This window comes from Rhincodon typus, chromosome 2 (genome assembly GCF_021869965.1).
Source record: "Rhincodon typus isolate 14 chromosome 2, sRhiTyp1.1, whole genome shotgun sequence".
Lineage (NCBI taxonomy): Eukaryota > Metazoa > Chordata > Chondrichthyes > Orectolobiformes > Rhincodontidae > Rhincodon > Rhincodon typus.
This window is the reverse complement of record NC_063333.1, coordinates 136,844,958-136,858,798: the sequence shown is the minus strand read 5'-3', so window position 1 is coordinate 136,858,798 and position 13,841 is coordinate 136,844,958. Positions and strand designations below refer to the sequence as shown.

Sequence of the window (13,841 nt, the reverse complement as noted above, 5' to 3'; positions counted from 1 at the left end):
CTCATCTCTGTCTTAAATGGGTAACTCCTCACTCTGGTTGTTGACTCGCCCACAAGAGGAAACAACCTTTCCGCATCTACCGTGCCAAGGCCCTGAAGAGTCTTGTATATTTCAATAAAGTCACCCACTGATCCTTCTCAACTCCAGTGGGCACAAGCCCAATATACTCAACCACTCCTCATAAGCAAATTCTTCCATTCTTGAGATCAACCTTGCAAACCTCAGAGACCAGTAAGTCATTTCAGGAACAAAATACAACAGATACTAGAGATTTGTCATAAAAACAGAAACGGCTGGAGAAATTCAATAGGTCTGGTAGCATCTGTGGAGCGAGAGAAACAAGCATTATTAGCTTGGATTTTCCACTTGTCAGACTGTCACCATACTAGTGTACATCAGATTGTTTCGCTAAACTGTCAGAGGCTGAGCGGTGACCTGACAGAAGTATATAAAATTATGAGAGGCATGGATAGGGTGGATAGTTGGAGTTTTTTTCCCAGGGTGAAAATATCAAAAACTAGGGGCATAAGTTTAAGGTAAAAGGGGGAAAGTTTAAAGGAGATATAAGAGGCAAGCATTTTAAACAGGGTGATAGGTGCCTGGAACGTGTTGCAAGGGGAGGTGGTAGAAACAGATACACTGGAAAGGATTAAAAGGCATTTAGATAGATACATGAACAGGTGGAGAATAGAGGGATATAGACCTTGTGCAGGTAGACGGGATTAGTTTAGAATGCTATCATGGTGGGCTGAAGGGCCTGTTCCTGTGTTATACTGTTCTAGGTTCTGTGTTATATGTTCATCCCTGTGCCACTGCACTTCCAATGTGAGTATCTCTCACCGATGTGTATTCAGGAAGGTTTCTTAGTTTCTGAGGCTGCACTAGGACATGTACACTTCTTAGAATCTCTGTAATTTGGCAGCAACTTTCAAAAAAAAGCAGAAATCAGAAGCAAGCAATTCCTGTGTGCTACTAAGAAGAGCCTCAGGAAAGCAGTCAATTTGAGGCTCGGGGTGGGGTGGGAACATCAGGATAAAACACCACCCCATAGGCGGGTGCCCAGACAGTACAAGGAAGTCGTGGCTGCTGAAAGATATCGGCGCATCAGGTAAGGGTCTTTCTATCTCACCCTGACCACTCAGTGACCCCCACATCGCCCTGTCAACGCTGCAGACCTTCGTGTAATCCGTATTAGCGCAGGAGAGACAATCCAGTCACTGCACCCATGTTTGATCTGCCCTTTTCCTCTCGTACTGATAACAAACATAATCCAGAGGGGAGAAAAACAATATGGTGCCACTTTGGGAATTGACACGGAGTTATTCATTTCCTATCTGAAACCATGAAAGGCACAAGCAAAACCAAACCTGAGGATTGACACTGTTGCATGCTGACCTATCAGATAGGCCAATGGGCAAGGAGTGGCAGAGGGAGTTTCATTTAGATAAATGTAAGGTGGTACATTTTGGAAAGGCAAATCAGGGCAGGACTTATACACTTAAAGGTAAGGTCCTGGGGAGTGTTGCTGCACAAAGAGATCTTGGAGTGCAGGTTCATAGTTCCCTGAAACTGCAGTGTTGAGTAGACAGGATAGTGAAATAGACGTTTGGTATGCTTGCCTTTATTGGTCAGTACATTGAGTACAGGAGTTGGGAGCTCATGTTGCGGCTGTACAGGACATTGGTTCGGCCACTTTTGGAATGCTATGTTCCATTCTGGTTTCCCTTCTATTGGAAAGATGTTGTGAAACTTGAAAGGGTTCAGAAAAGATTTACAAGGATGTTGCCAGGGTTGGAGAGTTTGGATTATAAGGGAGAAGATGAATAGCCTGGGGCTATTTTCTCTGGAGAGTTGGAGGTTGAGGGGCAACCTCATAGAGGTTTATAAAATCATGAGGGCCATGGATAGGGTGAATAGCCAAGGTTTTTTTCCCCCAGGATATGGGAGTCCAAAACTAGAGGGCATAGGTTTAAGGTGAGAGGGGGAAGATATAGAAGAGACCAAGGGGCAACATTTTCATGCAGAGGATGGTGCATGTATGAAATAAGCTGCCAGAGGAAGTGATGGAGGCTGGAACAATTACAACATTTAAAAGGCATTTGGATGGGTGCATGAAAAAATGTGCTCAGAGGGATATGGGCCAAATGTTGGTAAATAGGAATAAATCAATTTATGATATCTGGTCTGCACAGATGAGTTGGACCGAAGTGTCTGTTTCCATGCTGTACAACTCTATGGTTCTGTAGACAATAAGAACAGGAGGAAGCCATTTGGCCCTTTGAACCTACAGCACCATTCAATATGATCATGGCTCATCAACTAACCCTGTACCCCATTCTGCTTTTGTCTGATACAAGGGGATCCAATACAATTATCTGATCTAAGGGGAGGTGATGGCCTGGTGGTATTATCACTAGACTATTAACCCAGAGACCCAGATAATGTTCTGGGGACCTGGGTTCAAATCCTACCACAGCAGATGGTGGAATTTGAATTCAATAAATATCTGGAATTAGAAGTCTAAGGATGACTGTGAACCCATTGTCAATTGTTAGAAACACCCATCTGGTTCACTAATGCCCTTTAGAGAAGGAAACTGCCATCCTTACCTGGTCTGGCCTACATGTGACAACCAGACCCACAGCATTGTGGTTGACTCTTAACTGCCCTCTGGGCAATAAATGCTGCGTAGCCCTCATCCTGTGAATGAATAAAAAAAAAAATTGATTTCTTTAGCCCTTAGAACAATGCCAAACTCCTTCTTGAAAGAATTCAATATTTTAGCCTCAACTGCTTTCTGTGGTATAGAATTCCACAGGGTCACCACTCTCTGGGTGAAGCAATTTCTCCTCATCTCAGTCCGAAATGGCCTATCCCATATCCTTAGACTGTGACCCTGGTTCTAGACTCCCTGGTCTTCAGGAACTTCATTCCTGCATCAACCCTATTAGACATTTATAGGTTTGTATGAGGCACACTCACCCCCCACCCCCAGGAGCCCCCCACCGCCCAACTGCCGACTTCCCCAATCTTGTGAGTTTGGAATGTGGCAAATCATGTTGCAGCCAAGGAATAGCCTTTGAAGTCAAGTATTGTAGGAAACAAGGAAGCTAATTTGGTCACAGGAAGACCCCACAAACAGCAATGTGATAATAGTCATTACCCCTGACACATTTGAGAGATGTCACCACTGCAGCGTACTAAAAATCGAGAGATTCGTACTTACATCTGAAGAAAGTTGTATCAGTATTAATGACATGTAGGCACTTTGGAGTGTGTCACGAGTGGAGGCAACGGAAAGCAAAATAAATGCAGTTTTGTTCTTCTTTTTACCATGTGAAGATTTTGAGGAACTCCAAAGGCATCTTTAATTGATAAATAGAAAGAACTTCCATTTATATAGCACCTTTCACAATTTTGGGCTGATACAAAGTGGTTAACAGCCAATGATGCGCGTTAAAGTGTAGTCACCGTTATAATGTCAAATATACAGAAGCCAATTTGCGCACAGCAATGTCCCAAAATCAGAAATGCAGCGAATGACCAGATAATCTGCTTCTGTGATGTTAGTGAGGAATAAATATTGACCAGATGACTGGGAAGGAATGCCTACTCTATTTCAGATGGTAGGAATAGGAAATAGTGATAATTTATGTAAAAATAACAATTCAAATAATACAATAACAAAAATAAGGAACAGGAGTAAAGTATATGATATGATGACATCCACGTGAGAAAACAGATGCAGTGTCTGGTTAACGTCTTCTCCACTATGGGAAGTAAGATATCCTTTCAAATTTTCAATGTTTAAAACAATGGATAAGTAAAAATAATACTCGCATTGCGCAAAAAGGTGTACAGTGAGTGTAACATGAATAATTCAAGGGCAGTCACATGAATGGGTGGCGTTTGACTGTAATGAATTTCAGAAACTAGTTAGCACAGAGATCAGAGGGGCAGAGAGACAGAGCAGCACTTTGTACCTGTTACACCCCAAACCCCACAAAAGGGGGAGGAGCCAAACCCAAGGCCATGTGCTCTGTTCCCAGCATAAGTTGGCTGCAGGCGAGCTGCCTTTTGTTTTGGTAGGCTCAAGATTGACATGTCAGCCCAGACAGAAAGCAGCAGCAGAGGCTGAATGCAATAGTACCAGCTTCTTGCAGGAACTGGGCAGTTAGAAAAGAAGTATAATCTCTGAAAGATATATTCAGAAGCCAAACTGTGGAACGGCTATATTCCATGATAATGTCAGCAAGTGAGGAGATCTTGAGAAACACATTGGAGAAAATGGAACAAAGTAAAACCCGTTCATACTTTTATAGAAATAACATGAAATCGATTGTCTTTTGTAAAACAAAAACTCTCAATAAATAGATCACAAGGACCCCATGTGGTATTGGCGGCACGGTGAGACAGTGGTTAGCACTGCTGCCTCACAGCACAGGGACCTTGGTTTGATTCCAGCCTTGGGTGACTGTGTGGAGTTTGCACATTCTCCCCCTGTTTGCATAGGTTTCTGTGGGGTGCTCCGGTTTCCTTTCATAAACCAAAGATGTGCAGGTTAGGTGGACTGGCCGTGCTGAATTGCCCTGTGGTATCTAGGAATGTGAAAGCTAGGTGGATTAGCTATGGTAGGTGCAAAGTTACAAGAATTGGGTGGGTGCAGGGTTTAGATGGAATGGTCTTCAGAGGGTCAGTGCGGACTCGAAAGGGCCAAATGGCCTCTTTCCACACTGTAGGGATTCTATTCCCTTTGTAAAATGAAAAGGAAGTCCAGGAAGGATATTTTGAGGCAGTAATGATTCATGAGGTAGTTTTTGAACATTGGAGAGACACCAGTAGGTTAGAAGGTGGTCAGTGTGGGGCTCATGTTTATAAAAAGGGATAAATATACAGAGAAATTAAAACTCTGTTCACACTGCAGAAGTACTTTTGAGGATCTCTCCATAAGCTAATGCACAGTACACAACACAAAAGAATACATTATGTTTTACTATGCTCACCTGCTTCATGGAAGCAACATCTCAAATGCAGACCAGAAAGCAATATGGTCCAGTATACATGGACTCCAAAAGACATTGGGAAAGGTTCCTCATGTAAACTTTTGAGTTGAATTCAGTACTCTGGGAATTCAGAGTAAATTGCCAAAATTAATTCAAATCAAATTGAAAGATTGGAAGCAACAGATGCAATACAATGGTATAAGCATTTATAGAACTTGAAAAAAATCACACCTGGAGGACAGTGCACTGCTCTGGCCTCCATGTTTCAAGCATTTGGAAGACCTTTAGAAAATCTAAAAAGAAAGTTCCAAGAGTGGTACCACAGCAGAAGGTGCAACGATCAGGGATGAGTGTTGCCAAGGAATAAGAGGCTAGAGAGGTTACAGAAGAGAGGTATTTCAAATTCTGAAGGTGTTTAGGATTTTTCCACTTGTAGGGGAGTTCAAAACAAGGGTGCTGTGAATGAGAAATAATAATTCAGGCAGAAGTTCTTTATTCAGAGTGGTAAGAATATGAAATCTGTGGCCACATGGAGTGGTCATGAAAAAAGAGCACAAATGCATTTGCAGGGAAGCTAGACAAGGAAGTGAGGATGAAGGAAAGAGAAAGCTGTGTTGATAGGGCGGGGGGAAGTAAGATGGGAGGAAGCTTTGTGGGCCAAATACTGTTTCAGTGCTATACAATCTTCTGCAAAAATAATGAACATAGGTGTCTTGTGAATGCTATGGAAATAGCTACAAGTCAGACAGCAAGGGAACTAGAAAGTGAGTGATCAACAGGAAGTATAAATTTCCAGGCAAAGTGGTGCATGTGAAAACTCAGGATGCATTTAAGATTTCAAAACTGTAATGAGAAACTAAGACATTTATGGATGAACTAATAAATAAGGATTGAATGATTTTCTTTATCTGGAACTATCTGGTTATTTGTCAATTTATCTTGTCATAACATAATATTTGCTAAAGGAAAAACATTTGAAGATAATGATGGAAACTCATTGAAACTATCAGTGGATGATCAAGTGTTTGCATCCCATTTTGTGTTTTTGTTCAATGAAATCAAGATCAATGGTTGACACAAGCTTTATGAACTGGATAACGTGTAGCAACATGGGATTACAGAGCCTAAAAAGCAACGTGTGCTTCTGCATATATTCGTTCAACACCGTTAACTTCAAGATAATACATTACTGAGCTCACCAGACAAAAGCAGAATTGGAGCATTTTCAAAGGCTTCCTTTACTAGCTGTTCAGACTAGGCAAGAGGTGAAACATGAATAACAGTGGTTGACCATTGACTGAAGTGTTGATAATGATGGACAATGGAACACAATATAATAAAGAGGAGTCGTCTTGTGTGATACTGCATGCTCAGTAACTTGTTTTATAACCACAGATTAATAAACTACTCAAAGAAGTTAAAATCAATGGCCTAACGTCGAAAATAAGACATGACCTGATTGATTAGTGTAACAGGTTTACAGGCTGAACGATCACTTTTGTTTCAATGCCTTATTAATCTTCCTAACTTTGATTGAGTAATCTTTCCGTATTGTTTTATGGAGTAGATGGATCTGGTTAAAATGATCCATGTTTGTGTGGTCTGTGGTAGAAGAGCAAAGAATAGAAGAAACTTCACACTTGTGCATTTTACCTTCCACAATTTACTGACTAATGCCAGTTTAGGATTCATAGCTGCTATAGATAAATCTATCAGAACATTGTTTGTCTTGGCAGATGTTTTCTGTTTTAAAGTACAGTACTAGAAAAAAAATGGGCGAGGTCTGTATCTCTTTTGTGATACAAACATGGTGTTTAATGCCTTTAACATTTAATTTTTAACGACATGTAATATGTTATTTACTATGGCTATCTTCAAGAATCTGCATTTGCGCCTCACCTTTTCTTTTTGTTTCCCAATTATTGCCACATATTAATGTGACACATCATCTACTTCACTTAAAGTGAAGCAATCTACTTTGACTGACTGTGTAGTACAAAGTTGATTTAAAAGCTGGTGTTGCAATATGAATGCAATGAAGACAGACATTTTTGCATCAAGTATTCATCAACTAACCCAGGTGACTTCAGCAATTTCATCTTAGTCATATAAACAATAAAAGCCTGTGTCCAGTTTTATAACACGGTTGTAAACATTTCATTGCAAACGCCCAGCTTACGATTTCTTTAACCAGTTCTTTCTTCAGTTTCACAGCCTGGTAATTTATTAACCTTCTTCAGAACCTTGTTATATTCAGCATTTGTGTTTTATATTTATTTTCTTTGCAGTGTAACACACCATGGAGGAGCTGAGCAAAGCAAATTGCCTTTTCACTCTTGACCTATTCAGAAAGCTGATTGAAAGCAATCTAGATGGCAACATCTTTTTTTCTCCATTCAGCATCTCTGCTGCATTTGCCATGGTTTACCTTGGAGCAAAAAATATCACCGCATCTCAAATGGCAAAAACATGCATGAAATGACTCCAATATGTTCTTGCTTTTGCTAAATCAGTGAGTTAGAGCTCAGCCTCCAGGAGCAAGAGGATCCTATTCAATGCTTGGTTGATGCTGTTAGCCGATCTAAGTGGAATCATCATTGTTATGGATGGGAGCATCGACCGGATTTCCTGCTTCTGATCACTACTCAATGATCTCTACTGCTCTGAATGGGTGGACGTTGGCTGTGAGCAGAATTGTTTCTTACCTGACTTGCCCTGTCGTTGAGTAAGTGACTGTCAACTGCTCTCTAGTCTTAGACCTGTAGAATGGCTTCTTTATGAGTTACTGGAGGGTGACCAGCAAGTGCAGAATAGTATCCCAGCACAGAATAAATGCCTGCAGGCAAGGGGCAAAGGAAACCAGCAGGAACCAAAATGACAGAGAGAGACCATGCAACCATGAGCTATAGGAGCAAAAGTAGGCCATTCAGTCCATTTAATGAAATCATGGCTGATCTGATAATCCTAATCTCTATGTTCCTTCCTCACCCACATAATGCTAGATCCCCTTACTGATTTAAAAATCTACCTATCTTAGCCTTGAATATTCTTAACAACCCAACCTCTGCAGTAAAGAATTCTAAAGATTCCCTACCCCTTGAGAGAAGAAATTCCTCCTCATCCCTGTTTGAACTGAGCTCAAAAATAGGTGATGATAACTTGTAGCCCCTGTCACAATTCCCTGTGTGATGTTTGTTTTCTGCATTTATTCTGATAACAAACTCTTCATTTTGATCAAGTTCAAGATGTCCACTCTGGATTCCAGAAAATGCAATCCGAGATTAATCGAGCTGATTTTTCATATCTGTTGAAAGTGGCCAATCGACTATATGGAGAGAAGAGCTACAGCTTCCTAGAAGTAAGTTGTGAGTTGGTCACCTGTTTCCACATTCTTCCGGTTCTCTGTAACTAGGTTGGAAGACTCATTCCAGTTGTGCTGCACGTGGATTCTCACAACAACCCTTTCAAAGACAGAGTTACAGCTATCTAGCAAGTGACATTTGCACCATACAAGTGCCAAGTAATTCCCATCTCCAACATGAGAAGATCTAACCATCGCCATTTGGCATTCAATGGCATTAAGTTATGATCCCAGCCGATGGTAATACTGAACAAGTCGGATCCCAAAATGAAATCTGGCTTGATAGGTAATAAGCTTTTTTTTTGCAATTGTGTTTAGTCTTTGAACACATTTTTTTGAGGCTGCCAATGTAATTTAACACAAGAATACAACTTTATTACACAAAATAAATAAACACAAAAAACAGAAGTTGCTGGGAAGGCTCAGCAGGTCTGGCTGCATCTGTGAAGAAAAAAAATCAGAGTTAACGTTTCGGGTCCAGTGACTCTTCCTCAGAACTTAACAATAAACAATGCTTCATAAAGTAGTTTAGAAAGCAGTTAACATAAAAAGCAAAGCAAAATTTCAGTCTTCTTCCCCAGAAAGCGGCGGCATGGTGGCTCAGTGGTTAGCACTGCTGCCTCACAGCGCCAGCAACTGGGCTCAATTCCACCCTCGGGCGACTGTCTGTGTGGAGTTTGCACGTTCTCCCTGTGACTGCGTGAGTTTTCTCCGGGTGCTTCAGTGACCTCCCACAGTCCAAAGATGTTCAGGTTAGGTACACTGTCCGTGCTAAATTGCCCATAGTGTTCAGGGATGTGTAGATTAGGTGGGTTACAGGGGGATGGGTTTGGGTGGGATGCTCTGAGGTTTGGTGTGGACCTGTTGGGCCGAAGGGCCTGTATCCACACTGTAGGGATTCTATGAAATATCCTTTTGAGATAGTCATCCCAGAGACTATCGCTTTTATCCCATTGCTTTAATTTCTTTCATTGACTGATTCTTCCTAATTCTCCCTCTGGGACAGTTTTACAACTTCTTTCCAGTTCTGAACCTTTTATCAGTTCTGATAGCTCTAACACTTCCAAATAAAATCTCATGGATCAGAGAGTTCACAAACCAAAAGACAAACCAGGTGCTCAGATGAAACTGTTCCTTCCTTCCTGAACTCCTGGTTCTTTTCCTAAGATGAAGCTGGAACCTTTTTCTGAATTGAAGTTTAAAAAAAAAGAGACCCCGATTTGTTTTTAATGTATATCAGAATAGTTCCACTTTAGAAATACTTCATCAACTTTCATAGAGATATCCTGCTAGATACGTGACTGAATCTTGTGCTTTATTTGGAAATGATGTTTATAGGTCATGAATAGAAACAATCTTTTGCATGTTTTAAATACAACCTCATTTCCCTTCGCGGAACTGAAAGCAAAACCTATCTGCCTCTACTTTAACAATCCAAAATTCCCAAACGATAACATATTCTCCACCTTTTGTCACAATGGCTATTTTCGAATCTGTGACTCTCAACATATTGAGGTTACTATTAACCAGAAACTGAACTGGATCAACCATAAGAATACTGTGGCATTTAGAGTGGGTCAGAGGGTAGGAATTCTGAGATCCCCAGTCTCCCCAGTGCTTCCCTATTCTCTACAAAGCATTAGACAGGAGTGTGATAGATTTGCACCCACTTGCCTGAATGAGTTTGGCTCCCATGACATTCCATAAGCTCAACACCACCCGAGACAAAGCATCCCACTTGATTGGCACTCCACCTTTAACGTTCATCCCCTTCACCACTGAGAGTCGGCAGCAGTGTGTACCATCTACAAGATACACGGCAGTAATTCACCAATGTTTCTTTGGCAGCACCTTCCAAACACTACGACTTCAACATCAAGAAGGACAAGGGCAACAGATGCATGGGAACACCACCACCTGTAAGTTACCATCCAAGTCACACAACATCCTGATTGAAAACTATTTTGCCATTCCCTCACTGTCACTTCATCAAAATTCTTTTACTACCTTCCTAACAGCACTCTGGGTGCCTCTACACCACAACCACCTTCTCAAGAGCACTTAGGGATGGGCAATAAATGCCGATCTAGCCAGCAACACTCACATCCCAGGATCAAACATGTTTAAAATTTGTTGCTGTGCAGCCAATACATCAATTACTAGCAAATCTAGTGGTCAACCATTTGATCATTATTAAACCAGATCTTCGAAATCTTCCAAAATGTATATAAGTGTTTTCCATTACCTATTGTGCAGGAATTCTTTACTTCCTCCATGAAATTCTATGGAGAAAAGATGTCTGCAGTTGATTTCCAAACTGCTGCAAATGAAATAAGGCAGGAGATCAGTAAGTGGGTGGAGTTACGGACTACAGGTAAGTTTTCTGTCTCATTCGGTCAATTACAATCTGAAGGTAAAGCAAGAACTGATATTTTTAAAATACAAAGAAGGTAAAAATCTTTGAATGTTGGAATTTGATCAATAAACTTAAAGAAATCTTACTGAGAACATAGAGTTGATGTTGTGAATTTGTTGCTCTCCACCCCAATGCCCAGCTGCAGCAGTGTGAATATTTCCATGTATTATATAGAATGGGACTGAATCCTGATTTCAGGCCAGGTGGCAACAGTAAATTAACTGTTACAAAAACAGGAATAGCTGGAGAAACTCAGCAGGTCTGGCAGCATCTATGGAGAGAAAGCAGAGTCAAAGTTTCAGATCAAGTGACTGTTCTTTACAGTTCAGAACTCTGCTGTGGTTCTCCAGCAATTCCTGTTTTTGTTTGAGATTTCCGGCATCCACAGTTCTTTCTTTTCTGTTTACTAAATTAATGCTCTCAGACCTGAGCCAGATTACCTTGGTTTTGAGGTCCTAGTGGTAGCAGATGGCTTGTTGGTCTGGAGTATGACCCTTCCTCAGGATATGTATATGCAAACTCTAAAGAGGCAGTTGGCAAAGGCTGGAATCAAATCCGTGTCCCTGGTGCTGTGAGGCTGCAGTGCTAACCACTGAGCCACCATACTGCCCCCAAAATATATAATATTCCTTACTTGCCAGCAATATCCTTAAAAACACCAAAGCCCAGAAAAGATTTACCACAGTCTTCATACAAAAGCTTCTTCGACAGGCTGCCACAGCTGTGGTCAATTTAGTCCCTGTAAACTCCTGCACAGTTACATGATGCTTTCCTTCAGTTAGTATCTCTCCCAGATACACCTAAAAACAAAGTGCAAACTAACCTCATTATCACTTCAATCTCTGAACGAGCAGGAGTTCCCTAAACTCAGCTTCTTGGAGACAGCAACACTAGTATCCATTACGTGCTGTATATACATTTATATACACACAGGCACACATGCATATTGAGATGCACACACAAACACAACCTTATGGATTTGTCGTGAGTTTCTACCTGTCTCTGGACCTAAAAATTCCTTTAATGTACTAAACGACCAAATCCAATCTCTTCATTTGAAGGGTTATTATTAAAATGCCTTGTACATGGACAAGCCTCCATACCTCCTGGCTCCAAGCTCACAAGAACAAGTCTAAAAATGACATCAAATGACCCTGTCTTCTTAACACAAGAAAGTACAAAGTGTAAGTGCTTCAAGTTATACATTATTCTACGCAACAATAAGTGTATTATACAGAGACACACACACACACACACACGTATATATATACCTAAAGTACTCCTTTTGTAAGTTACTGCCTTCCCTGTGTTTGCCCCCATTTTTATAATCCCATGACTTATTTTCAAAAGGTTCTCATAACTGTTTCATTCATCACAGTTTTTTGAAACACTTGAGTTGCAAAATAATAAAGTGCTTCAATTACTTTTCACAAAATGAAAGGAAGCCAGTGAAAACGATGCACCAAAAGAAAAAGTTCTATATCTTCCATATTCAAGAATTTAAACTCCAAGTTCTTGAGCTGCCATACGTTGGTAATGACTTAAGCATGAACATCTTGTTGCCAGATATAATCATGGATAATTCCATGGATGTGAAACAGGTACTCAATTTTTTTCATCATTTAAAGTTAACATAAAAATTAGGAGCAGGATCAGCCATTTGGCCTTTCAGGCCTGCTCCGCATTTCAATACTATTGTGGCTATTCCTCTATCTAAATGCCATATTCCCACTTCTTCCCCAAAGCCCTTGATGCCTTTAAAATCTAAGAAAGAATTATCTTTTTCTTGAATATATGTAGCATCTTGTCTCCACAGCTTTCTGTGGTAGAGAATTCCATCAGTTCACTCACCTTTGAATGAAGAAATGTTTCCTCCCCTCAGTCCTAATGTTCTACACCCCCGATCCTGAAACTGTATCCCCTGGTTCTAGATTCCCCAACCAAGGAGAGCATCCTTCCTGCATTTAGTCTGTCCAGCTGTACATATTTTATATGGAGTTAGGGTTTTCACTTAGAAATATTGAAAATGCTCACTGTGAGGTTCAAAGATATTCTTGGTAATGAAGAATATTTATAGAGGAGCTGAATCATTTAATTGGTGGTGAAAGAGATCTGTTGTACACTTTGATGCTGGAAGGACACTTAGAAAATTGTTTTCAGTTCTAGCCACTGGCTCCATCCCTCACTCTGGCACCTGTCTGAGCTTAACTAGACTCTTCAGTCTTGATGTCACGAGGTGAGCTTCCAAACACATATCTGTGTCATCAATACATTTGCCTATTTCCACCTCTGTAGCATTGCCCAGCTCCCCACCTACCTCAGGCCATCTGCTAATGGAACTGTCAGCCTTGTCTTTGTTACCTTTGATACGACGATTCCATCACACTCCTGGCTAGTGCCCTACATTTTCCCTGTGGAAATAGAAAGCCATCCAAAATTCTGCTGTCAAGTCACCTCTCACCCTGTGTCATGCCTGTGGCTTCAAGTCACACAACACCTCAGTATTAGAATTCTCCTCATTGGTTGCAAACCCCTGCTTGGCTTTGGCCCACTCTTTTCCTGTAGTCTCCACCAGCCCCAGAGGTCACCACTTCACAGCCTTGCTCTAATTCTGGCCTCGTTTGTTGGCATAATAAGTGGCAGCTCAGAGAGGTACTTCTCTCTAAAATATTGCTTGCTGGCAGAGAAACAGCGGAATGAACCGAGGAGCAAACGACCCAAAGTTACATAATGTTCAGACTGAATTTTATTATAGAGCTGGTAAATTGTGTACTCAGTACAATGTTCACACTATTTTGCTGTCTCTACTTGCAGAATACACCCTTGTGTATTTCAGTTTTGTGAGGTTAATCACAGCGACTGGAGATGGTGAAGAATGTATTTGGTATGCTCGCCTTTATTGGTCAGTGTACTGAGTATGGGAGTTCAGTGGTCACGTTGTGAATGCACAGGACATTGGTCAGGCCACTTTTGGAATACTGCAATCGAAAAAATGTTGTTAAACTTGAAAGGGTTCAGCAAAGATTTACAAGGATCTTGCAGGGATTGGAGGATTTGAGCT

The 13,841-nt window shown here is 41.0% G+C and overlaps 1 protein-coding gene across 1 annotated transcript in view; it reads left to right on the top strand.

The window, feature by feature from the left end:
* Positions 1 to 7,302: 7,302 nt before the first annotated feature.
* LOC109921472 (leukocyte elastase inhibitor-like) overlaps positions 7,303 to 13,841 on the top strand; it is a 7,861-nt gene continuing 1,322 nt past the window's right edge. Inside the window, exons 1-4 of the mRNA XM_048609082.1 lie at positions 7,303 to 7,464; positions 8,269 to 8,361; positions 10,621 to 10,738; positions 12,131 to 12,381. Of these exons, the coding sequence (XP_048465039.1) occupies positions 7,303 to 7,464; positions 8,269 to 8,361; positions 10,621 to 10,738; positions 12,131 to 12,381 (624 nt within the window). The remainder of the gene's footprint in view (positions 7,465 to 8,268; positions 8,362 to 10,620; positions 10,739 to 12,130; positions 12,382 to 13,841) is intronic.